Genomic DNA, 27,055 nt, shown 5'->3' with positions numbered 1-27,055 from the left:
ACCGGTGGCGGCAGCAGCAGCCACTGTCAGCCGGGCTCCTGGCTTTCCCTCCCCTTGAAAGAGCAGGAACCCTCCAGAGGCCACCACCAGAGGCAACCAACACTCACCTGCCCGGCCAGCTCCACTTATTGGGGCTCTAATCCGAGGAGCAACTCCAGCGAGAGACACTTCCTCCCAGGGCTACACAGCGCTTCCGCTTCCTGTCCGTCATCGGGCACTTCCGGAGATTTTCCGCCCCCTACCCCCCCCCCAAAGGGGTCCCAGAAAACACGGGAGTGCTCCACAACCCTCACTTCCGGCTTGGATTAGAACGCTCGGTACGACAGGCCGTAGTGGAGGAAGCGCTGCACAGGCAGCGTGTGGGGCGTCCTTCCCATGAAATGTAATGGTGTCGTCTCTCTAAGCAGATTCTCCCCTCACCAGCTGAGGCGACAATCGGTTGGGGCTCTTAGAACTTTAAATAGGTGCTGTTGTCGCTTTAACAGAGGGAGCGACAGCGTGTAATTCACCTGCTGAATTTCTGCCTGTCTGTCATATCTGAAACAGCAGGGGAGAATTGCGTTGGTTTTAATCCAATGTAGCTTGTTTTCTGGATCTGGGGGCAAAGGACGAGATTACCTTCAAAGCACTGAAACGAAAAGGAGGCTGTGTAATTTACAAGCTTTAATCCAATCCGGTGCCCTTCAGATCTTTTAGACTACAGTGTTTCTGGATTACAGTTCCTAGCATTCCTGTCTATTAGCCGTGCTGGCTGGGGCTGATTGCAATTGAAGTCCAAAGCACTTGGAGGGCGCAAGATTGGAGACGACTGCTTTAAAACCTAGGCAGCAGGTAGAAACTCGACAGGTGAATCTTTTTCATCGGTGAGTCTACAACCCCTGAACTTCTGTATGTCAGCCAGCATCAGGTTGGTTGATTTTTTAAAAAATAAACAAACCCTTGCCTGGCATTTTGAAATACGCAGGGGCGGAGCAAGAGGTTTGGGTTATTTCGAAGTACTGCCACGAAAGGTACTGCCTCGAATCCTGCCTGCCTGCCTCCCCCGCCTGCCTGCCTCTTTTTAAAAACTCTTAAAATCCCTAGGCTTTCCCTAAGCCTTTCCACCCCTCTCGACCCCACACATGGAGGGCCCTACCGATTGGGAGCCAGAAGTCCTGCCGAGGAGCCATTGAGCTTGCAGCCCCGGGCTCCACCTCCCCACCGCCCGCCCTCCCGCTAGCATGGCCGCTGCGTGCCTCCTTCGCCGCCTGGTCCGCCTGCCTGCCGTGGCCCCCACCTCGCTGCCGCCGCGCCGCTTCCTAGCCGGGGCCGCTCAGTTCCAGTACATCGTGGTGGAGCGGAGAGGGGCCAAGCAGAACGTGGCCGTGATCCAGCTGAACCGGCCCAAGGCCCTGAACGCGCTGTGCGATGGGCTGATGAGCGAGATGAACCAGGCCCTGGAGTCGCTGGAGCAGGACCCGGCCGTGGGCGCCATCGTCATCACGGGCAGCGAGAGAGCCTTCGCCGCCGGAGCAGACATCAAGGAGATGCAGGGCAGGACCTTCCAGGAGTGCTACGGGGGCAATTTCCTGGCGCACTGGAACCGGGTGGCCAGCGTCAGGAAGCCGGTCATCGCCGCGGTCAACGGCTACGCCCTCGGGGGTGGCTGCGAGCTGGCCATGATGTGCGACATCATTTATGCCGGGGAGAAGGCCCAGTTTGGGCAGCCCGAGATCCTCCTGGGCACCATTCCCGGCGCTGGCGGGACCCAGAGGCTGACCAGGGCCGTGGGCAAGTCGCTGGCCATGGAAATGATCCTCACCGGCGAGCGGATCTCTGCCCAAGAGGCCAAGCTGGCAGGCCTGGTCAGCAAAGTCTGCCCTGTGGAGAAGCTGCTCGAAGAAGCCGTCAGCTGCGGCGAGAAGATCGCCAAGAACTCGAAGTTAGTGACAGCCATGGCCAAGGAAGCGGTGAATGCCGCCTTTGAGATGACCCTAGCGGAGGGGAATAAAGTGGAGAAGAGGCTGTTCCATGCCACCTTTGCCACGGATGACCGGAAAGAGGGGATGAGTGCCTTTGTGGAGAAGCGCGAGGCAGATTTTAAAGACCACTGATTCACCCCACAGAAGCCCCTGATACACACCAGAGCATCATCGTGGGAACGTGTGGCTGGCTGACAGTTGGGCTACCTGAAGAAATACTGCCTGGGTTCATCCAGTTTGTATCTCTCTGCCGTAAGAGGCCTTTAACTGCAAACCTCTGAAGGGGTGCACAAAAGCAGATGTCCAGATGTTTCAGATTTCAACTCCCACCATTCCTGACCGGTGGTTGTGTTGGCAGGGGTTTCTGGGAGTTATAGTCCAAAACATCCAGGAGATCTACTTTCTGCTCACCCCTGCCCTAAAGGGGCTGCCTTCTGCTTGCCAGGAAGCTGACATGTCCCATGAGTATGGGGCGGATTCATACCATGGAAAGCTAATTATCCGTTTCTTGTGTAAGAAAATAATTGGAAGTAATTCTTTTCCCCAATTCCCATTAAACAAGCTTTGGGGGAATGCTTCTGTCTGAAGATGGCTTAGGGTTTTTTTCCCTGATAGTTTGGATGTAGTGTATGTTGCAGAGTTATACTGCAGTGCCAGATGTTGGGGATGTTACATGCACACACATGGCTTTAAGTCTCTTCCCACAACTCAAATTGCACATTCTACCTCCAAACTGAGGTAAATGGGAGAGGTTTGCCAAATGTGGTTATAATGTTCCAGTCATGTACCTATTGCCACTTGCAGAGTTCTGCTGTTCTGGTGGTGAGTCTGAGCTGTAGCTGTTGGATTACAGACGGGCAAGACTGCAGGACCTGTCTTGCGTGTTTGTAGATGCTAATGAAGCTCATAAGCTCCAACCTGTAGCCAGAAATGTAGTGGGTAAAAGGCTATGTCGGTGGGGGTGCTTCCAAAGTCAATGCAAAGAGAAATAAAATGAAAGGTGTTTGAATTAACTTCATGATTGTAATAATGAATTTCTTTAATAAAATTAAATCATATAAAAAGGATTTGATTGCCCTGTCTGTCACCTCGCTCTGCCAACCTTCTCTGGCAACCTACTGCCATACAAGTTTACTCAGATGTAAATCCCACTTCCAGGTAAGTGCGCTTAGGATTTCAATCTGAATTGTCATTCCTTGGGTGGCAGACCCACAACATCCCATTCCTACATCTCTTTTACCATCACCGTCCTTATCAACAGCTCTCTGGTTTAAAATTCAGGTATTTTTCTGCTCCCAACTTCTAATTCAAAGTATATACAGTTTCAATCAAGGAAGTGAAAAGGGGCAGACAGAGCAACTCCTCTCTGTGTCCATTGAGGGTCATGTCTAAAGCTGGTTTTCAGTTTTCCCAAGAAGTCCATACTGTGTCACTCTAGCCTTTTCTATGCCTCTGACATCTATGTGACAATTGTTCCACCACTGTCACATTTGTTGTGTGTCTCCTGGGCTCCCAAAGCAACTCTGGTAGATCAAAGAGGTAGGAAAAAGAAACACTTTCAGCCACCCTGTGCCAGAAGCCACAACTTACTTGTAATAACCAGATTTTAAGATGATTGCTTACTGGAAGATTTCTGTTGTTTACTACATTATGTTTCCCCTCTCCCAGATCTAGGCAGCTGCGCATTGAATGAATGGCAATAATGCTTTAGTTCTCTCCAGATTGAAGGAAAATTACCTTGGTGTAAAGAAATTTTACAGAAGGAGAGGGTTGTTGTTGTTTATTAAAAAGCAGTGGCTAGTTGTGTTCAAGACTTCGCTGATTCAGTTTACAATCCTATGCACACTTACCTGGGAGTAAGTCCCATATAACTCAATGGAGCTTACATCTGAGTAAACTTATTGAGCAGATTACTTTGGATTGCACTGTTACGCTCATATTTCACCCTTGAAACTGCAGCTGTGGTTTGTGAATTGGAATAGGGAAGCCTCTCCCAACTCACTGCCTCCCCCAGATGTATGGCTATGCTGGGTGGGGATGATGGAAGTTGTAGTCCAACATCTGGAGGGAGCCAGTTTGGAGAAGACCGGAACATGGGTTAGGAAATCACTGGCCCATGGGAGCCAAAAGGCCAATGTTAAAAGGAAAACTGAGTGTGTTTTATTTTCATAAATTAAAAGGAAGATGAACTCCTTAAGTATCACTTCAATTCTGGACACCTCCCCATCCTGCCCCCTCTTTCCATTTTTTGCCCCAATATGTTTGGCTTAGCTTGAACGTGTTTTTTAAAGGCACATTCATCAGAACAGTGCAATTTGGACTCAGTTTCAATTTGGACTCAGTAGCGCATGTCTCAACAAAAGAACCTGAACGATTTTTGGTGCTGCCCTCAAACAGCAGCATGAACAGCATGCAGCATTGTTAACATGCTGTCTTATGTTGGGGCAACTTGGGTGGTGTTGCTGTGTTTCCTGCCCACACATTTGTTGTGGAGCATTTATCTACTGGGGTGTGAAAGGCAGAGTCTGCTAACTGCTGCTTGATTATTCATTTGTGCTGGTCAAAGAGAAGAGACTGAATATGCAGTTACTTATTTTATCCAACTACCAAACAAGACAATAGAGAGCAGCTCTGTGTAGCAAAGGCATTTCAAAAGACAGATATTGGAGATAATACAATGAACTCTTGACTTGATCCATCCCTCTAAGCACCTGTTCTTCTACAACTTAACCTGGCGGGGGGGGGGGGGAGGAAAAGAAAATGATTAGGAAATAATTTAATGAGAAATTCTGCATGAGTTTATGCTTTCAGACACTTTTCTCACTAAATAGAAATATTTTCATTACATTTCATTTATTTCTTGTTTATCCATTTCTATCCAGCTGGCAGCTATCCTATGCACGGCGGCTGGAGCACAGAGGGGATCCTCTTCTCCATGCTCTGGCCACCCTGCATTTTTGCCTAGAAAGGCAATTTCAGGGAAGGGGAGGAAAGAGACCTGGGGACCCAATAGGAAGCTGTGTGAAGCAGCTTCTGTGGTCTCTTCCTCTCCCCGCGCCTTTTCACTCTTGGAGATGTAGCCAGCTCGATTCACACTGCACTGGCTATGGGGAGGTGGGGAGAGCAGTTTCTGGGCTCCAAGGTCAGAGTCCTGGTTCTGACCTCAGTTCCAAAAACCAAAGAACCCTATGGTCCTCTAAACAGTGTCTAGTGGCCATAGGATTGCCCCCTTTGTCTTTAGAAATTATTTTGGGGGAATGAAGGCTGGGTAACAATATATAAACACCTTTTCTAAATCATTTATTTCATTATTTTAAAAAATTATTTCATATTTCAAAGGTGTTAGATGTTTCCATTTTTTGGAGAAGAAAACAACAACTGGGGTGTTGAGGAAGCAGGAAATTTTTATATATATATATATATATATATATATATATATATATATATATTCTGTTTTCCCCCCAAGCCTTGTCATCTCTAGTAGTTGCAGGACTTTTTTCTATCTAACCATGCATAAGATTGCAGTATTTGCCTATTACATTAAAAACAATTTTAGAAGTTGTACAGAAACAAGAAACTGATATTTTGCCAGCCAAAGTAAGTCTATTTGTGGGATATCCTCCTATACTAAATAAATGCTGACATGAATAATTGGTCATACCTTTTTGGATGCATTTTCCTGGGTGATCTATGCCAATTTGTTGTCCAGTTGTCCTATAACAGAAGATATATGTATGAATGACTTCCAAAAGCCTGAGGCTCTGATATTCTGAGGATTTGGCCTACCTTTACAGGGTTGTTGTGAGGATTACTGAGATTGCTTGCAGGAAGTGCTTGAGCACTTCATTTATTTAAAATATTTCTAAATCAATAAACTTCCAACCTTTGGCAGTTTACAATTCATCATTTAAAAGAAAATTAAAATATAATAAATAATGCCACCACCAACTTAAATTAAAATGCCACAGTAAGAGAATTAAAGCAGCCTAAAATACAAGCTGACAAGAGCCAGCAGAAAGGGGGGAAATGTTGATGTAAGTTGATGTAAGTGTCCAGTGTTTAAATGCAGGGACAGTTTAAAGTGGCCTAAAAATAATAAATAAAGGGGAGTTGTATAAGCAGAAGGCACTATATACAGTATATTAGTGGAGTTGTGAACCACATACTGAGCTTCTTTAAACAAGCATTTTGTAGTACGCTTATGATCATGGATGTTTGTGGGTCATTTTGACAACGCAGTGATCCTCCTGCGCGTCTCCCACTCCATATCCCAGTTTTAGCAACTTAAAAAATGGCTCAGAAAACCCAGCTCTTCTGAAAAACCTCAGTATTTATCAGTATTTCCTGCCGTGTGCAGAAGTTGTGCTATAAAACGCCCACTAAGGCGTTGTCCCATTAAACTGCATTGAGACTGTATAAGCCACGTGGTCACCACTTTTTTCCTTCTCTCTTCCTCGTAATTACAGCTCATTGCAGAAGTGGAAGAGATGTAGAAAGCAGAGCCATGGTAAGGGAACACATTTTCCCCTCATCTGAAGGAGCTGCCTGTCAGCTTAGCAGCTGTAGTCACTCTCTCCAGCGAGTGCAGGGAACATGATGATTAGAGGATTTATGAGACACTAAGCCATTTCCAAACCATTTGGGGTGGGTTGAGGGGCTGAAGGGAGTTGACTATAAAGAGGACCAAGGAGGGGATTTCTCTAGCTGGATTTTAGAAAACTATGGCTCATTGTCTTCAAGAGGTATGGATCTCTTACTAATGCTGATTTCCTTTCCCATAACCAACTGGACCCTCAAATAATGCTATGTTGGCAGCATGGTAGGAAATTAAAATGGCACCTAGATCCAGCTGCCTAGAGGTCTGGACCAGAACTGTTTTGAAAGGAGCATTCAGAGAAGGTGTCAATGGTGGGACCAGCCAGAGCAATTAGGCCTTGGCAGGTGCCAAAGAATACCAAGTGCTGACACTGGCCCAGGTAAAGGGCCAGGCTCCTAATGGTAAGTATAACACATGGGATCCCCAAGTGCATTCCTCGTTTTTCTGCAGGAAGTAGTAGTAGTCCACAGAGCAGCACATAGTGTCTAGCAATGGTCTTAAAGTAGTTTCTTTAGATGTTGAACTTACCAGATTCTTGCGCACAAGATGCACGGATGGGCATAGGTCTGACCATCAGTGCCACATACAGGTACGTGTTTATTTGGGCAGTCGCCAGTCGGTGGTTGTGGATATTTCCTGCAGTCAACCTATGGGTGTGTTCCAGATGGTGTAAACAAATGCAGCTTGACCACAGAAGTGTTGAGCATGTTCAGCCTTTACTTGACAGGTGAGACTACCTGGGACCCATAAGAAATTGCAGGAAGAAGGTTGTAGTGCTCCCCCCCCCCCCAGTTACCCTGCTCTGCCGTTTACCACCCCCTCCCTTGTTGGTTCCCATTTGCTCTTGGTGCTTTGCAGGGTTCATGGCACAGGGAAGAAGGGTGCCCACCTCTTCTCCCCGTATTGGTTGGCAAAGATGCCACAGAACCACAGGAGACAATGGGTAGGGGAGCCAAGCAGTGGAAAAGTCTAGGCCTGTACTACAAAACCCTCCCTCCCCAACATAGCTGACCCCCTTTCCTTCCCTATGGGCCTATTGCTAATATGATAGCCTTGGGATGCCAGAATGAAGGGAATGGATAATAGTGTAGATTTGCTAGCTAGAACAGGTACAGATGGGAGTAAGAACTTGCTTGCCCTCTGTCCTAAAGGCATTGTAGCCATCATGGTGCCAGCAAGGTCTATGCGAAACTCCGTTTTTCAAGACGGAGTTGTTTTTCATTACTTTTCTTTCAGTTCAAACATTAGGCTAATTGGTTTCAGATTAAGTAGCCATGATACTTACACAGGATCCTTCAAATGCTAAGTCTATATCTGCTCCATTTCTAGAAAGAGAGGCTGGAGTTAGTAGATTAAGGTACTTGCAAAGTGTGTAATCCAATTCCCAAGGAAAGCATTTGGCATTTTACAATCTGACCACGCACAATCCCATGCATGTTTACTCAGAAGAAAGTCCCAGCATGTTCAATAGGGTTTATACCCAGGCAAGTCTGCAGTGGTTCGCACCTAATTCATTTAAAGTAGGATGCTATTTCACAGTCATCTCTGCCCTCCCACCCCCTCTCTCTTTCCAGTTTACATTAATGGAACATCTGTCTTCTCAGATCCTACTTTTCAGAGAGTACTCAGAATGACACATTTTCACTTCCAGGTTAATGCCATTCTTCACGCTATTTTGACACGACTTCAGGGTAGACATAACTGCTCTCTTTTGTACAATGAGACTTTTGAACATCTGGCCTTTAAAATCTGATTCATTTTAAATTATTGTATTACATTACATATCTGATCTATATCTAGATGTTCGCTATTTGTCGTGGTGGTTTTCTCCAGGAAAGTATGCATAATGTTCGCACCCTTCATGACGTCTCTCCTGACCAGACCTGTGAAGGCCCAGAAAGAAATTGGAAAAATTCGGGGGGAAACGTTTTCATTCCCTGTTTCTATCAAAGAACCGTTTATGTTTTTCCCAAAAAAAAGAAGAAGAAAAAGAAAGAAAAATTGAGTAGCTTTGGATTATGAAATGTTTTCTTTCAGATTTTAAGACCAAGTATTTATATATTGTTAACCCACCTTTACTCCCCACAAAATGATTTCTAAAAACTATGTAATAACACTTTTATAGAAAGACTAGAGATGTAAAATATTAGGAAATGACGAAGGCATGGGGAAAATGTTTTTAACCCTCTCTGTAAGATTTCCAGCATATTATTTCTTCCATTTCTTTTTAGTGATTGATCTAATGCATATTTTACTGATCGACATTTATGCTCAGTTTCCCAACATTTGAGTTGAATCACTACTGTACTTTCCTGGAAGTAAAGGTTTGGGTTTTGTTCTATAGAATCCTATGTTTCTGATGGTGTAGCAGTCATTTAATGTAGTTCTAATCTATCCAGGCAATAATTACAAATTTACTAACTGGGTCTATTTTTAAAAGTTGTAAAATATAATGATAATTTTATGAGCAAACTAAGTTGTACATAAAATAACTGTAGGAACAGAAAAGCCGCTTTAGTTTACTTAGCAGCCCTCCCGAGACTGATAGGAGTTGAAATCAAAAATATCTGGAGTGCACCAGGTTGGAGAAGTCTGCCGTAAAACTACAAAGTGACTTTAGACTTCTTAGCATAAAACATAAATGTTCATTATTTGTCAATTTTTTTCAGGGGAAAAAAATGAAGAAAACAAAAACCAGGTTCCCACCCTCCCCATGGTCTCAAAATTTATTAAAATTTTAATCCCTATTCCTGACACATACAATATGCATATTGCACATATGAAATGTGCAAATACCCACATGATTTGGGCACACAGCAAACATTTATTGAGGTATGTTTTGCCATCAGTTCCACAAACTGGGGCACGGATCTTAGGGCAGGCTACAAGGCTGTGTTTCACTTTGCTGCAGTCAATCTGCAAAATAATGAAGATAAAAAAATCCATTTGCCATTTGTAAACAAATAGGGATCCTTCCCCTTTACCATTTGCCCTTTAGCAAGAGAGCCCATGTAGTGTTAATAGTTGTGCTAGAGCATCTCTGCTTTTTTTTAAAAAAAATCCCACTGCTGTACCAGGGCTTTCTGCTTCTGGGATTACAATCAGCTCAATTGCAGGGGCAGCCACTGGGTTTGAATTGAATACTTCCTCTCTCTGCACACTCCATTCAGTTTAATGAGACACTGCCATCTAGTGGCATAATTGTAGCGCAACGCTGAGTTTAAACACTGGGAGAGAGTGCTCATTATCACATTATCTCTGCTTTTTGTTAAAAGTGAAATTTCCAGGGGATAGTGCGGGAAATGTCCCGGATGTTGACAATATCATATAATAGACCTGCAAATGTCCATGAGTGGCCAATCACAAGCATGCAATACATTGCTCATTCTGAGGAGCTCTTAGAGTGGCCATGTACCAGGGAACAGTCTTCGTTTTGAAGGACTGTCTTAGGAATGGCTTTTCTTGCTTCAAGATCTGCTCATTTCCACTAAATTAAAGAAATTGAACTACTAATGGTTTAGCTGCTTTATGGGACAATGAAAGGTTTTGTTGTGGAAACAGATTATCGCTGTTATTTCTATTACCATTATTTCTTCACTTTCTGGTTTTTTACATTACAATAGAAAGCATTAACTAGTGTAAAATAATAAATGAAAATTGATTTGCGGAGGGATTCTTTCTGTATGTCTTCAGCGTGGACTCTGGAAAGTGCTGCCTCCTTTCTTTCAAATATTTTCTTAATTTGGTTTGCCTGTGCACAAAAGACTGCAGCCTAATAGCATAAAAAATGTGTTGTTGTTGTTTTTTAAAAAACAACTAACAAATATGTGAACTGACCTTCTTTCTTGGAGTCCCAGCAGCTGTAAAATAATTAAAAACGCACACAACAACATTAAAACTATGACCAAAGACAGGAGTTTGCAAAATCTGATCTTGCATTCACAAGTATTCAGCAATAATTTTGTTATATTTGCAAACGTTCAGCAATAAAGGGGCAATGATCTGGGGCAATTTGAAATCTGCCTTATAGAAAATCAGTTCTTTACCACTACATAACCTCTAGGTGACATTAGCTTGTAGTGGAAGAGCACAAATACAGAAGAGGCAATCACGGTTTCTTTCACTTTCACAATTAAATGCCACATTTCCCCTGATCTAAACAAAAAAAAAGGGGGGGGAATCACCCAAACTGCTGGTCAGACACAGAAGTGAAACTGTAGGGTCACAACACCATCTAAAGAACCTGTCAATAACCGTGAGTAGAGGATGATGAGGACGTGATAAATGTCTTATGTGGAAAAGCCATATTTTGCATGTTTTCCATTCCACTCATGGAATGGAACAAGTTCAATGGAAAGAAAGCTTACCTAACAAGAAGCAACAGTTAGCTAGAAAAAGGACCAGAAATATGGTTGTTTTCTTCATGGTTGCTAAGGTCGGTCTTTTGTTCCCTCTGGATTCAGCAAGTGCTCTGTTCTGTTCAAGGATGGATTTACAAAAACATAGACATACTTATAGTACCAGGTATCTACAAAAACAATCTCATTCTTTACCCTTGTCTCGAATAACTAACATTCTTAAGGAATTTCACCTGGGGCACATGTAAGGCAGGAGGCATGCTCCCTTTCAACTTTTAAAACATACCTTAAAAATGAATTGGAGGGGTGGGGGGAGAGAATATTTTCCCAGTGGGTTGGATCCAGCAAAATCCTCCCACAGACAAGGGCTGCTTTCATCAGTGGGAGGCTTTTGATTTCAGCAGAACTTTTCCAGTAGTTGAATGGGAGGGGGAGACGGTCTTTCCTAATTTCCCCCTCTGTCTGCAGTCCACTATGTACCCCAAAAATCTGCTCTGGACTGTTGGGGGGCCCTCCAGAGAGCTTACAGATAAGGCTTTTATCACTCCATCACCCCATGTGTATTTGCAAAATTTTAAGGGGTGGGAACCAGATGTTGCCTTTCACATAAAACCCTCCCCTGGTTTCCAACCCATTTTTCCATCTTTATTTTTTAAAAAAAATAAACAACAAGCCTGCAGAAAATCTGTTAAGGAGAAAAAGCTTGGATTGGTAGCGCTAGAACCTGTCTGTCTGGAAGTACCCCAGAACAGTGGTGGAGGTGGCATAGGAGGTCTGCAGAGGAAGAAGAAAATAAGTATTCAATACATATTCAATGAGGGTGCTACTGAGGCACCCAGAAAACTTCCCTGCAAGCCAGGGACCATCTGGAAGACTCATCCAGTTGCATCCAATGCTGTCCATCTGTCCACAGAAGTCTTTTTGATCCAATAGAAGCTTCCATCAATGCAAGTGGGAAGGAGGTGATTTTGTTATTGTTGCATGGTTTCTTCAAATGAAGGTGCATTTTCACTGGTCTCACCCCCTGTATTTGTCACCTTAAATGAGCAGGGTCTCCATCCCATTAGGCTATTAGCATCCTACCCCGATATAGCAATTAATTAACCATATTTGGAGAAAGGATTCATCTCCTTTCCCAATAGATATAAATAGGAGGCTTCTGGAACTGGTAGGCTCCCTTTCTTACCATAGTAGTTCTTTTATATTTGTTACATGAACAAGTAGAGGTTGGGGAGAGAGAGTAAACAGCCAGAGAGAGCGAAAGCACATACACAGAGAAAGGGCATGTACTTGCACAAACACACAGAGAAAGTGGAGACTGATCCCACAATGTTGTGACTGATCCCACCACACACACACACACACACACACACACACACACACACACACACACACACTGACCCTGTTCAGAAGACATGCTAAGCCATGGTGGTTAAGCATGTTGAACTAAACATTATGGCTTAGCATGTCGTGTGAACCATAACCATGGTTTAAACATGCTCACTAACCATTTGCTGCAAAGGGTTTAATGGCCTAACCATGGCTTAGTGAGTCATCTGAGCAGGCCCCACCATTGCTTCAATTGCAGGCATCACTAACCATTTGCTGCAAAAGGGTTAGCAGCCTAGCCATGGTTTCGTGTGTTGCATGAACAGGCCCAGAGAGAGAGAGTGGGGTGGCCATGATAGCACCTATAACAGCTTTTCAAAATCCAAAATGTGCCCCCATTTCCCAAAAGGCTGGAGAACTCTGATGTATGGGATACTTGGAATGGTAGAACATTAGAGTGCGGGGATGAACTCTGGTGTATTAACTTCAACAGTTGCCTCGGTTACACACTCTTCTTCCCTTGGAAAGTGCGTTCCCTTCCCTCTATCCATTGAAAAAAAATATCTGTAAGGATTTCACATTGCCACATTGCTTTGTCCTGACTTTTCTTTTGCAATAGCAGAATCTGCAACATGAACACATAAGCAACAAGGAAGAGTTTCTCCCCTTCTCTTTAAACAGCCATACAAGGAAGATGTGATGGGGGCATATCTGAACTAACTTGTTCATAGCTATTGTCAATGCTTGTGAAATATTGGAAGAAGTATGTCACTGAATTGAAGGCCAAAGTTAACTATGCATGGGAGATCCATGAATAGTTTCCCAAGGTGGGGGAGGTGTGTGTGTGTGTGTGTGTTATTAATGAAAAACAACCATTGGAAATTGCACATTTCAGCAAAGGAATGGCTGGTTAATCCTTCCCCTTTGTCCACTCAACATTGCTTTCCACAAGTTGCTTTTCTTCCCACAGGGGAAAAGATGCAGGTCCTGAGTAGAAAGGAAGGGTTAAGCAGCCTCCCTCACTGCTTGCCACTCTTCTGCCCCTGATCACAGCTCCCATGTTTCTTCACAGTAGTAAAAAAATTACATAAATAGCAGACATGTTCTGTATGTCACCTACTTTGGCCCTGAGCAATCACTAAACTGCAGCACAATCCACATTATTATTATTATTATTATTATTATTATTATTATTATTATTATTATTATTTATATAGCACCATTAATGTACATGGTGCTGTACAGAGTAAAACAATAAATAGCAAGACCCTGCCGCATAGGCTTACATTCACATAAAATGGAGTTGTCCATGATGGGCACTTGGTTGTCTTGGAAGGTGGATGGAGCCTGTTCTGGATGGAGTCAAGAGTCCCCTAAAAGGAGCAGCTCTGGAATCTAGGGGTACCGCTGGACTTAGCTGTGCTACTGGATGTTTAGATTACAACTATGGCCAAGAGTGCCATGTTTTGTTTTGTTTTAGCTTAGGCATGCTTGCCAGCTGCAGCCCTCATTGGGAAACAGAGATTTGGCCACAACGGTGTATGTATAATGATTTATTTTAAAAATAAATAAATAAATCTAATCTTTTTATTATATCTTTTTTTATTGTTTCATGAACATACATAACATAAAAGCATTACATGGAGACATTACATCTAATGAGAAAGAAGGGAAAGGAGGAAGAAAAAATGAAAGAAGAAAGTTAAAGAACAAGAAAAAGAAAAAGAGAGAAAAAGAAGAAGAAGAAATACACACATCAAGGTTAAGGTGTATTTTTGGCGCTCTGCACATCAAAAACGTGAATTATATTCTCTCCTTGTTTATTACATTTAACACAATAATCAAATTCCTTTCTTTCTTCTAAGTTAACTATATCTCATACATTGAATCCACAGACAAATAAATAATTTTTCTGTTTCTTGCAGAAATTCTATCAGAGGTTTCCAATCAGATATAAATGTGGCTGTTGATTTATTTCTCATTATTACTGTAAGTTTTGCCATCTCTGCCAACTCCAGTATCTTCAATATGTATTCTTGCACTGTTGGCGTAGTTTCATTTTTCCACTTCTGTGCATACAATAATCTCATTGCCGTTGTCATATACAAAAACAAAGTTCCCCCTTCTCTTTCAGCTGATTGTCTATTAGCCCCAATAGAAAAGCTTCTGGTTTCATTTGTATATTGGTCTTTAATATTTTCTGAATTAAAGAACGTATTTGCGTCCGGAATGCCTTAGCTTTTTTACAGGTCCACCAAATGCGATAGAAGATTCCTTCTTCCTCACATTTCCAACATTTGCTCAAAGCTCCCTTATACATTTTAGCCAGCTTTGTAGGTGACATATGCCATCTATACATCATCTTATAAAAAATCTCTTTAAGTCTTGAACAAATAAATCTAATTTTTGAGGAGGAATAAGGGGATCCTATTCTTAACACCTGGCTTTCTTTCTTGTCATTAATTATGGAGAGCTAGCCAACCACTCTTTTGTTAGGCGGAGGGCTGGGTAATACACCAGAATCATCAACAAAAAAGACCCCAGAAAAAAGAGATGCAGGTGGTTCTCATACTTGAAATAAACAGCTACCTTAAGTGGAATGAGATCTTTTGCCCTTTAAGTGGATCACATATTGAGCACATTGGGTGTGACAATAGAGCTTCTTTTTTTCTTTTTTTACTTTAAGCATAATTTTAAAGATTTGCCTACCTGTCCCCTTTTAACTCCCTGTCCTTTGGTGCTGCCCCCCTCTTTTTTCCCCATTCAATATTCGCCTAAGCCTAAGCACCTAAGAGATGTTTGCATGCCACGTATTGAGCCAGTTACTTCAATTGGAAATAACTGGCTCTGTTTCTTTTATAAGATAATGGGCTTTATACATAGAGATGAGTAAAAACTACATCTAGGCAAAACGCTTCTCTCTTGATCCATCATGCTAACAGAACAAAGGGATATAATTTAATTCAAATAAGTTTATTCTATCAGCAAATCAAGAAAAACTATTCTTTACAGTAGACACTAGAAATATGGTATTTGCACAGAAAAATAAAAAAGATGCCTTCTGTTTAAGAATAATGTTTCCTGCTCTGCACCGCCATCCATCATTGTCCATATTCCTGGGAAAATAAAAAAAGATAAAAATAAACATCATAATAAATGCTGCATGAAGAAGTAATTGAACAAGGGCACGCGTGAGTTTTAAAATGTATTCTAAATTAGAAGTGGGAGGAAAAACTCGATTTCAGCGGGATTTAACCCAAGTTCAGGAAGGCAAACCCAAGTCAGATCCTTAAGTACTCATGTTTTGCATAATGGAATAAAAGTATGACAAAAGTAATAACGATCTTAGAAGTTCTTGAGGGTTTGTGGTGTTTGGTGCAGTCATTTTCCTTTCATTTGGGTGAGAAGTTGTTATCCTTTTCACTCCATTGCCTCGCCTCCAGATAAGAGTGCAAGCAGCAGTGCAGTCAGGCACAAGCGTCTTCTAGACTTTCAGTCCCAATGGGTGTGGGCTGCTTAGGACTGGTCAGACCTGGAGAGAAGAAGTCACCCTCTGGCAAGCAGCCTGCTAAGAGTGTCCTACACAGCATGTGAAATGCTACTTGGGAACAAATCAGTAGTCTAGGATCGTCCCTAACATGGGCCGTTTCTACATCTGCCTTTTCCCCCAGGATCATCCCTGGATCGTTCCTGTGCATCCAAATGCCACACAGGGGATCCCGGGAGCAGGCAGGGACGATCCCTCCATTTTCCTGGGATAACCCTTAGGTGTAGAAAGGGCCATGGTAATCAGATGATTATATATTTTTTAGTGAATTTAAAAATGTTTAAATACAGAAAAGAGAAAAATAAAGCCAGAACGAGAGAATCAAACCATCCCTCTACACTAAAGATAGGCACCTGGAGGCTCAAGGGCCAAATCTGGTGTCTATGGCTTTCTGCCTGCTCCTCCTGCTTCAGCATAGCCTCGGTTCCCAAGAAACGCCTCCCTCCCCACAGTGTTATGCACCTCAGCTTCTTTCTTCCTCCTACGTTAGAACACAGACCAAGTGTGAACAGCAAGAGATGCTTTGGCAGAGCCCTGTGGTGGCTGTGGGTCTGTGCTGTGTCAGTTAGATGACCCAAGCACAGCCGCAGCCACTGCGGAGCTTCTCCGCGATGCTGCGTTTTGAAAAGGTTGTGGATTTGCCCTGACTTTTCCAAATGTCAATATGGTGCTTCCGCCATCTGACGTTGTTCTGGGGCCAATCTGTGGTCAACCCAAGGGCAGTGCCTGGTGGAAGGCGACCAGCAATTGGTCCCCTTCTGCCAGGGGCAGGGCAGGGGCAGCTCTGGTACCGAGATGGCCTCCCAGCACTCCCTCCTCTGTGTCAGGATTACCTGGCACCATCCCAGGAGAGGGAAAGCATGAGGTTTGAGAGGGAAGTGGTGCCAACCCGACACCATGGAAATAGCCCCCTGCTCTTCTGTAAGACTCTATTTTTCACTCCTGTGCACAAGCCAAGAGACACACTCGGAAATGGTAGAAAGCCATTGAGATATCCAAAGGAAGGGCTCTGCCAAAGCTTCATCTACTATTTCCATTTGGGGAACAGGGATTAAAGAAGCCATTGCCAGTGTCCCAGCTTGTGTGGAAGTAGGTCAACGGGTCAATGAAGAAACACAGGCATTGAGTGACTTTAGCCTAGTACCTCTACAGAATTAGAGTCGAGAGATAGGTTGTCCAGGCACTACTCCACAATGGGCCTGTTCAGACAACATGCCAAGCCACGGTTAGCCTGCGAACCCTATTGCAGTAAATGGTTAGTGAGCATGTTTAAACCATGCTTATGTAGCCACCATTGTTACGAATGGTTCACACGATACACTAAGCCATAATGTTTAGCTCAAAATGCTTCACCACTGTGGCTTAGTGTGTTGTTTGAACAGGGGAGTGGGGCAGGGAGTTATATAGGAAGACATACATCTACCAAGAGCTTGTTCTGTGTGTCATCCTGTGCGTTGTCATGAAGATAGTTGTTGTCATCGCCCTCCTCTTTCTTCACGTGGGAATCATTGTCACCCTCTCCTTCAGGCTTTTTCTCCACTACCTGCTTAAGAACATAGAATCAAAGAATAGAAGAATTGGAAGGGGCATATAAGGCCATAAGAAGAGCCCTGCTGCATGACCAAAGAGCTATCTAGTCCAGCATTCTGTTCTCACCAGGGCCAATCAGATGCCTATGGGAAGCTCACAAGCAGGACATGAACGCAATAGCACTCTTCCTCTCATCTTTGACTGCAAATTGTATTCAGAGGTATGCTGGCCCTGATCATGGAGGAAATGCATAGCTGTTATGACTAATAGCCATGCTAATCTTATCCTACATGAATGCATCTATTCTCCTTTTAAAGCCCTCTGAGATGGGGGAGGGGGTTGGGGGTTCCACATTTTGTGGAAGAGAATTCCATCATTTTATCTATGAAGAAGTACTTCCGTTTATCTGTCCTAAATTTCCCACCGTTTTGCTTCAATAAATGACTTGGATAAAACACCCAACAAATCAAATGTCTTGCATAAAACACTCATAAATTAAAATACCTGTCAAGTGCACAGAGAGTTATATTTTGAAAGCAATTTGTGATATGAGCAAAGGGCACTCACTTTCCACTCTTCAGAGTATTCATAATGAAAAGGAGCAACAATGCTCTGAAGCAACATCATGAGAACATCGAGACTTTACTGTCCCATGACACGAATGCAGTTCTCTGTCCTACCAGCCATATCTCTCTTTTGCTATTCCTGGCAGCAAAACAGAATACTCTGTATATGAAGCCCTTCTGGTTCAGCAAACAGGCAACAACAAGCTAACACAGAAACAGGGATTGTGTGTTAATGCTCCCTTTAAAAAGGGGATCCCCATAATTCAAAGGGTTTCCCTGAACCTTGGAAGTGCCCCGGATTTGAATCTCCACTTGCCCAAGTACCCAGCAATCATTATTTTAGGGTGCCAGACATGCCACCCCACTTTCCACTCCCAATACCGTTCTATACTGCAATTGAGAGTGAAAAGTGGAGTAGAGTGCATTTTTCTATGAAAAAAATGGTGCCGCCCTTTGAACCTTGGGATCCCCATGCTATGAGGGTGAGCTACACCCCATTTCCCCACCTATCAAGTATCCAAGGCTATTAAATCAGCCCATATGCAGTGTAGCCTTGACTATTACCTCGTTTGTTTGACAATTGCAACATACAAGGTTCCAGGTGAGGCAAGTTGTGCCATTGCACAACACTGAATAACCAATAAAAATGTGGGACAATAGGTACCTTCTCCAGGGACAGGAAAATGTGAAAAAGAATTCTCGGATCTGTTTTTGTGCAAAAATAGAGAAGGTATTTTTTGTTTTTTTAAAAGGCTCCAACTATGACTGGGATCACTGGCAAGGGGAAAGGACCATTTGCAGTGGCTTGGCTGGATCATAGCCACACTGGGGGGTTCTGTTGCTCTTGCTGAGCAGCTCACTGCCCAATGCTTCTACTCACAATGGGTTGACATGACAACACACTGACCTATTGTGGGTAAAACAACCCCAAGAACAATCAGTGGGTTGTTGCTGTGACTTGTTGAAAATAATAATTAACCACCCCACAGGAAGCTGTCGGATGACATGCTAACCCATCATGGGTGATAAGAAGGTTGTCATGTCATGTGGACCAAGCCAAGAATGTATGGATTTTATGTCTTTTAGCGGATCACTGAAACATTTCAGTTGCCAGCATGCCATCACATGTCATGAAAGTCTCTTGCAATTACCCTTTTTGTCATCAAAGTACCCTCCACTTCAGATTGGTACTTCAGTCTTGGGAATTATCCTTTCTCTTAACTAGATAAAGCTCTGTTCCTCAGAATCTTACTGCCCATGTGACCACCTTCGGTCTTTTTTGCTCTCATTACTATGCCTTGGGGACATAGGAAGCCGCTTTGGTCCATCTAGCCCAGTATTGTCGACACTGACCGAGACATATAAATGCAGAGTAAAATAGATAGATACCTCGACCTTGCATTCATTTTCATAGTTGATGTACATGTTTCTGTTTGTTACCCTTGAAGGAAGAAAAAGAGGCAACAAGTTTGATGATTTGTGCTCAGATTAACATGTTTTACAAACTCATATTATACACAGATCAGGGATGGACATTGGTGGGTTGGGGCTCAAATACTGGTAGTGAGCATGTCCAAAGGTGGTGATGAGGGTGGCCAGGGCTAGCATTCCTCTCACCTCTCACCCTCACATAAACACACACACACACACACAGAGAGAGAGAGAGAGAGAGAGAGAGAGAGAGAGAGAGAGAGAGAGAGCATATGTTGTGCATACAGACATGCTCTGTCCCCACAGCAGAAGGCGGGGATGGGGAAATTTAAATCTTCCCTCGGCATAGGCTGAGATCTCATGGTGCAACCACACTGCCCAGCTGGTTGGAACCTTCCCCTGCATCAATCATCTGGGCAGGGGTGCACGACGTAAGTGGAGAGGATGGCACTCTCTGCCTTTCTCTCCATTCCAGTAGTGCTCCACCCAGCCTGCAAAACTACTTGCTGGGCAGTTGTGATGGGGAGGAAGGTGCCTGCACTATGCCTCTTCACTAGAACAACCCCTCTCCCCGCAGGCTGCCAAACAACTGAACAGCAAATGTCCCAAAGGGCAGGGATGGGGTACGAATTGGGGCTTGAGCACCTGTAGCAGGCTGCACTTAACTCCTCTAATGGGACCCTGCAGGGTGTGGATTTCCCATCCTATACTCAGGTTCAACTACAATAAAATGGCTGAAGTGGCATCCTATGGGGAAAATGGGGAAAACACATAGGTGACTATTGAATGGCTCTTTGCTGCAACATTTTTGCAGTACAAGATTGTTCTGATGCCGTTCTGGAAGCCTGAGGATGGCTGTACTGCCTTCTCCACACCCATCTAGCCACCCTAAAAGCCCTGTCTATGGGGCAGCCTTAGCCCTACAATGCTAGTATAGCAACACTAGTGACTCCTGCTGCACCAGCAGGATTCCAGCACTGTGGCAAGAGTATGACTTGCCCCTAGTGCTTAACGCTTTGCTCTGTTTTTATTGTCCTGCAGAACATAGCATCCGTCTGTCAGCGAAGGAAAGTGGAAAAATGACACAGGGTAGTGTCCAGTGTTAGACTTGTGTAGAATAGACCTATTGAAATCAACGGGACTTAACTAATCACGACTAACTTAAGTTCCATCATTTCAATGGATCTACTCCAACGTTGGATACTACCCTTAATTTCTAGACATAGCTCTAGATCCCAACTGCTGCCTGTGGCGTTTTGTGCTTGCATAAGGGCCTTGAGTTCTCTGAAAAGCACCCTGAAATTTGGGAAATCTTGCACCTGCAAGGAATGAGAGGATGGTTCTAGAAGGAAAGCACAGCTGCACTGCCATAGGTGCACAGACTTACTGTTTCGCAAAACAGAACATGCATTTATTGCCGTATGTAACGTTTGTGGTGCTACAGACTGGGGCGGTCTCATTTGCGCAGGTTTTTATAGGTTTGGAAAATCCGCTGCATTCATCCTGCAATAATAATTGGAATATTTTCAGTATGCCTGTGCCATTGAAAGAATTCCAAAACAAAATGAAATGAATGACCATGAGTAGCACATCCAGTTTATAAATGTTATAAATTTTAAATTTTATAGATTTAAATGTGTGTGTTTGTGTGTGCTTATATATTTTTATACATTTTAAATTTATAAAATCTATATATTGTATGCACTACTCCTGTTCATTTGTTTTGTTTGGAGTGCTGAATCACGTGCATCACGTTGCCTGCCTATCTATTGAAAGATTAGGTATAGTGATTAATTCTTTTCATAGCTATATAAATTCCTTTGACAACCATGAAGCTTCTTCATAAGGCTTTCAAACTTATACTGTTTCCCCCCTAAAAAATTTTGTTGAACATAAATTAGACAGGTAACAAAGAAGGGAGTTTATAGGGCTTGTCATTTAGAGGGTTAAAAATTATTTTTCACAAATTTTTGAATTAGTGGATCTAAAAATATGTCTTTTGATGTCAGGAATTAAAATCTGCTATTATTTTTTTGATTGGACAACATTTAGCTCGGTAAATCGGCACTTGAACAAGACGCATATTCACTGCTCTCGGAAAACAGTGTATAATGCTAAGGAGCATTTATTTTCTGTTGTATAAAGCTGAGTAGAGAGAGAAGAATGTTGTCTTTTTCTGCATTCTCCAAACATCTGCATGGTGATTTTTGTGGGATTGCAGCAGAGTTTGTTTCCTCCTACCCAACCCACATAGTCCCAAGGCTGATTAGGCTTTTCCCATGTAATTTACAGAACAAAAACATGCACATCTATTGTATTCATGCAACTAAGGTCACCTCAAGTTTGCCATTAAGAAACTGACAGTATAGGACTGAGTGAAAAATGTGTTGTTTTGAGCAAAAAAGTGAGAAGAATTAGAAGAGTCTGCAAATGACAGGACACTTTTAAATGACTGAACACAGAAGCTTGGATTATTCTGATATTGTTATGCCCCTAGTGGAGGGCTCCAATTCCAGTATGAATGCTGGAACATCAATGCTCAGCCAATTGCCCGATAAAGAGAAACCCACTAGAGGAATAAGGACTCCTCCTGACTAAAGGTATACTTATAAGCAAGGAAATGAGTAAACCTTTCCTCAGATGACATTCATGTCCTGCAGTTGTGCTTTGATGGGGCTGAGGCATAAAAGCCTTCCGTTCCAGGTACTAAAACAACATTTTATTCATGCCTTGTATTTCCCTGCTAACCCAGCTCTTTTCTGGATTTCCTTTGACTTGACTTTGGAATTGATTCAGTGTGGGTCCTTGGAACTCTGTCCCAGCAGCACCATAAGCAAGACAGATATTTATTAAAAATTGACATGATTGTACAGTGAGATCAATAGTAAGATAATATTGAATCTATATAAATTGTACACGTACATCTACTGCAGGCTTCTTTACTATATTATCGCTGTCACCTTCTTCCTTCTTATCTTCTTCCTCCCTCCTATCTGATTCTTCCCCGCCTCCTTTATTCCCTTCTCTGTCTCCTCCCACTTCACCTCCATCTCCCTTCTCTCCTACTTCTTCCCCTCCATCTCCCTTGTCTCCTCCATCTCCACCCTCTTCCCCTCCGACTCCCTTGTCCCCACCATCTCCACCTTCACCATCTCCCTTGTTTCCACCATCTCCAACTTCTTCTCCTCCTTCTCCCTTGTCTTCATTTCCATGGTCTTCCCCTCCATCAACCTTGACTTCTCCACCCTCTTCCCCTCCATCTCCCTTGTCTCCTTCATCTCCATCTCCTGCATCTCCATTGTCTACTCCACCTCCACCCTGTTCTTCTCCATCTCCCTTATCTTCTCCATTTCCATGCTCATCTCCTCCGCCTCCCTTGTCTTCTCCATCTCCACCCTCTTCCCCTCCATCTACCTTGTCTCCTCCATTTCCACCCTCATCTCCTCCATCTCCCTTGTCTCCTCCATTTCCACCCTCATCTCCTCCATCTCCCTTGTCTCCTCCATTTCCACCCTCATCTCCTCCATCTCCCTTGTCTCCTCCATTTCCACCCTCATCTCCTCCATCTCCCTTATCTTCTCCATTTCCATGCTCATCTCCTCCGCCTCCCTTGTCTTCTCCATCTCCACCCTCTTCCCCTCCATCTACCTTGTCTCCTCCATTTCCACCCTCATCTCCTCCATTTCCCTTGTCTCCTCCATTTCCACCCTCATCTCCTCCATCTCCCTTGTCTCCTCCATTTCCAACCTCATCTCCTCCATCTCCCTTGTCTCCTCCATTTCCAACCTCATCTCCTCCATTTTCCTTGTCTCCTCCATTTCCACCCTCATCTCCTCCATTTTCCTTGTCTTCTCCATTTCCACCCTCATCTCCTCCATCTACCTTGTCTCCTCCATTTCCACCCTCATCTCCTCCATTTCCCTTGTCTCCTCCATTTCCACCCTCATCTCCTCCATCTCCCTTGTCTCCTCCATTTCCATCCTCATCTCCTCCATTTCCATCCTCTTCTCCATTTCCATCCTCTTCTCCTCCATCTCCTCCATTTCCCTTGTCTCCTCCATTTCCATCCTCATGTCCTCCATTTCCCTTGTCTCCTCCATTTCCATCCTCATCTCCTCCATTTCCCTTGTCTCCTCCATTTCCCTTGTCTCCTCCATTTCCATCCTCATGGCCTCCATCTACCTTGTCTCCTCCATTTCCACTCTCATGTCCTCCGTTTCCCTTGTCTCCCCCATTTCCACCCTCTTCTCCTCCATTTCCCTTGTCTCCTCCATTTCCATCCTCATGTCCTCCATTTCCCTTGTCTCCTCCATTTCCATCCTCATGTCCTCCATCTACCTTGTCTCCTCCATTTCCATCCTCATGTCCTCCATCTACCTTGTTTCCTCCATTTCCATCCTCATGTCCTCCATCTACCTTGTCTCCTCCATTTCCATCCTCATGTCCTCCATTTCCCTTGTCTCCTCCATTTCCATCCTCATGTCCTCCATTTCCCTTGTCTCCTCCATTTCCATCCTCATGTCCTCCATTTCCCTTGTCTCCTCCATTTCCATCCTCATGTCCTCCATTTCCCTTGTCTCCTCCATTTCCATCCTCATGTCCTCCATTTCCCTTGTCTCCTCCATTTCCATCCTCATGTCCTCCATCTCCCTTGTCTCCTCCATTTCCATCCTCATGTCCACCATTTCCCTTATCTCCTCCATTTCCATCCTCATGTCCTCCATTTCCCTTGTCTCCTCCATTTCCATCCTCATCTCCTCCATTTCCCTTGTTTCCTCCATTTCCATCCTCATGTCCTCCATTTCCCTTGTCTCCTCCATTTCCATCCTCATGTCCTCCATTTCCTTTGTCTCCTCCATTTCCATCCTCATGTCCTCCATCTCCCTTGTCTCCTCCATTTCCATCCTCATGTCCTCCATCTCCCTTGTCTCCTCCATTTCCATCCTCATGTCCTCCATCTCCCTTGTCTCCTCCATTTCCATCCTCATCTTTTCCATTTCCATCCTCATCTCCACCATCTCCCTTGTCTCCTCCATTTCCATCCTCATCTCCTCCATTTCCCTTGTCTCCTCCATTTCCATCCTCATGTCCTCCATTTCCATCCTCATGTCCTCCATCTACCTTGTCTCCTCCATTTCCATCCTCATGTCCTCCATCTACCTTGTCTCCTCCATTTCCATCCTCATCTCCATTTCCCTTGTCTCCTCCATTTCCATCCCCATCTCCACCATCTCCCTTGTCTCCTCCATTTCCATCCTCATCTCCTCCATTTCCATCCTCATGTCCTCCATCTACCTTGTCTCCTCCATTTCCATCCTCATCTCCTCCATTTCCCTTGTCTCCTCCATTTCCATCCTCATGTCCTCCATTTCCATCCTCATGTCCTCCATCTACCTTGTCTCCTCCATTTCCATCCTCATCTCCTCCATTTCCCTTTTCTCCTCCATTTCCATCCTCATCTCCTTCATTTCCCTTGTCTCCTCCATTTCCATCCTCATCTCCTCCATCTACCTTGTCTCCTCCATTTCCATCCTCATCTCCTCCATTTCCCTTGTCTCCTCCATTTCCATCCTCATCTCCATTTCCCTTGTCTCCTCCATTTCCATCCTCATCTCCTCCATCTACCTTGTCTCCTCCACTTCCATTCTCATCTCCTCCATTTCCCTTGTCTCCTCCATTTCCATCCTCATCTCCTCCATTTCCCTTGTCTCCTCCATTTCCTTCCTCATGTCCTCCATTTCCCTTGTCTCTTCCATTTCCATCCTCATGTCCTCCATCTACCTTGTCTCCTCCATTTCCATCCTCATGTCCTCCATCTACCTTGTCTCCTCCATTTCCATCCTCATGTCCTCCATTTCCCTTGTCTCTTCCATTTCCATCCTCATCTCCTCCATCTCCCTTTTCTCCTCCGCTTCCATTCTCATCTCCACCATCTCCCTTGTCTCCTCCATCTCCATCCTCATCTCCATTTCCCTTGTCTCTTCCATTTCCATCCTCATCTCCTCCATCTACCTTGTCTCCTCCACTTCCATCCTCATCTCCTCCATTTCCCTTATCTCCTCCATTTCCACCCTCTTCCCCTCCATTTCCCTTGTCTCCTCCATCTCCATCCTCATCTCCTTCATTTCCCTTGTCTCTTCCATTTCCATCCTCATCTACTCCATTTCCCTTGTCTCCTCCATTTCCATCCTTATCTCCTCCATCTCCATCATCATCTCCTTCATCTCCCTTGTCTCCTCCATTTCCATCCTCATCTACTTCATCTCCATTTCCCTTGTCTCCTCCATCTCCTCCATCTTCTCCTCCATCTCCCTTGTCTCCATTTCCATCCTCATCTCCTCCATCTCCATCATCATCTCCTTCATCTCCCTTGTCTCCTCCATTTCCATCCTCATCTCCTTCATCTCCATTTCCCTTGTCTCCTCCATCTCCTCCATCTTCTCCTCCATCTCCCTTGTCTCCATTTCCATCCTCATCTCCTCCATTTCCCTTGTCTCCTCCATCTCCATCCTCCTCTCCTTCATCTTCACCTTCACCCTCATCTCCTCCATCTCCATCCTCATCTCCTCCCTTGTCTCCTCCATCTTCCTCTCCATCTCCCTTGTCTCCTCCATTTCCATCCCCATCTCCTCCATCTCCAATGTCTCCCTTCTCTCCATCTCCTCCATCTTCCCCTCTGTCTCCATCTCCATCTCCGTCTCCCTCTTCCTTCTTCTCCTCTTCAGGGTTTTGGTCAGTTTCTCCATTCTGCTAAGATAAATTCATAAAATACTTTATTTTTAAAATCTGAAAATAATATGCATAAACAACTTCACATTTGTAAAGGCACACTCCATCTACAATGCTTTATGAATTTCACAAAGTTTTATCTCCCAAGCAATCGTATCCCTAGATTGAAGAATTCATTCTTGGGCAAATAGTCTCATAACAGTGCTCCACACAGCACATGAAATGCCATTTGGGGAATATCTTTTTTATTTATTAATTAATTACATTAATTTATTAATTACATTTCTATACCACCCAATAGCCGGAGCTCAACATTCCAAGGTCAACATTCCCATGGGAGAAATATCTTGTGTGTGTGTGTGTGTGCTAGACAGGCCATAAGCTAAATGTGGTTGGAGTCCGAGCTGGCAGTGGGCCAACCAAATATATGAGGATAAAAACTGTTTCTGGAGTCAATGCCATGAGCATTTTTAGAGGAGAGCACGCCTAGGCATGTTCCCTGGATCTTTCTGAATTGTGTCATGGATGTTTTGAGATGTCCCAATGACATCATCTGCCTGCTTATTCTGTCTGAGCTCAGCAGTCTTGCAGTAACTGGGGACATTAGGACTTCCTTCCACAATCCGCTCAGAGTGAAAGGAAGTGGCAGTCAGGCATCCCTCCATTGTGACTGGATCTCTATGGGAGGGAGAGGAAGCAGCAGCCCTTCCACTGTGTGTTGAACTTTGCAACTAAGAATCTAGTGCCTAAATTTGCTTTCCCCCCCTCCTCCCACCCAATCCCCTTTCCTTTTGTGTCATTTCCTCCCCACCCACCCCAGATTGTAAGTCTGTGGGCAGGCACTGTTTAAAGAATTATTTTTGTAAGCTGCCTTGAGAGGCTTTTTTGGCTAAAGGACACGATAAGGGAATAATAATAATAATAATAATAATAATAATAATAATAATAATAATAATAATATACCATAAGTTCCTCTCCCCCTACCTTTGTATTCGTACATGGCCACT

The 27,055-nt window shown here is 44.0% G+C and overlaps 3 protein-coding genes across 5 annotated transcripts in view; 1 reads left to right on the top strand and 2 right to left on the bottom strand.

The window, feature by feature from the left end:
* The window catches only part of FBXO38 (F-box protein 38), a 35,913-nt gene extending 35,722 nt beyond the window's left edge, over window positions 1-191 (bottom strand). For 2 of the 3 annotated variants that reach the window (XM_063120572.1, XM_063120573.1), the window contains exon 1: window positions 108-191. The gene's annotated coding sequence lies outside the window, so the exon portion shown is untranslated. The remainder of the gene's footprint in view (window positions 1-107) is intronic. The other variant, XM_063120571.1, reaches the window with a different exon arrangement.
* A 694-nt stretch (window positions 192-885) lies between these two features.
* ECHS1 (enoyl-CoA hydratase, short chain 1) lies at window positions 886-2,974 on the top strand. Its single transcript, XM_063120570.1, has one exon. It carries the CDS (start codon window positions 1,221-1,223, stop codon window positions 2,091-2,093), a length of 873 nt encoding a protein of 290 aa, XP_062976640.1. The 5' UTR covers window positions 886-1,220; the 3' UTR covers window positions 2,094-2,974.
* Window positions 2,975-6,814: 3,840 nt separating this feature from the next.
* On the bottom strand, window positions 6,815-10,983 carry LOC134395380 (ovomucoid-like). The gene is made up of 6 exons (XM_063121542.1): window positions 10,926-10,983; window positions 10,396-10,418; window positions 9,359-9,474; window positions 7,844-7,883; window positions 7,087-7,205; window positions 6,815-6,953 (listed from the first exon to the last, which is right to left on the bottom strand). The coding sequence occupies exons 1-6, from the start codon at window positions 10,981-10,983 to the stop codon at window positions 6,815-6,817; spliced, it is 495 nt and encodes a 164-aa protein (XP_062977612.1).
* Window positions 10,984-27,055: the final 16,072 nt, after the last annotated feature.

This window comes from Elgaria multicarinata, chromosome 3 (assembly GCF_023053635.1).
Source record: "Elgaria multicarinata webbii isolate HBS135686 ecotype San Diego chromosome 3, rElgMul1.1.pri, whole genome shotgun sequence".
In the NCBI taxonomy this organism is placed as follows: Eukaryota; Metazoa; Chordata; class Lepidosauria; order Squamata; family Anguidae; genus Elgaria; species Elgaria multicarinata.
The sequence above is the reverse complement of the archived record's forward strand: the minus strand, read 5'-3'. Positions and strand labels throughout refer to the sequence as shown.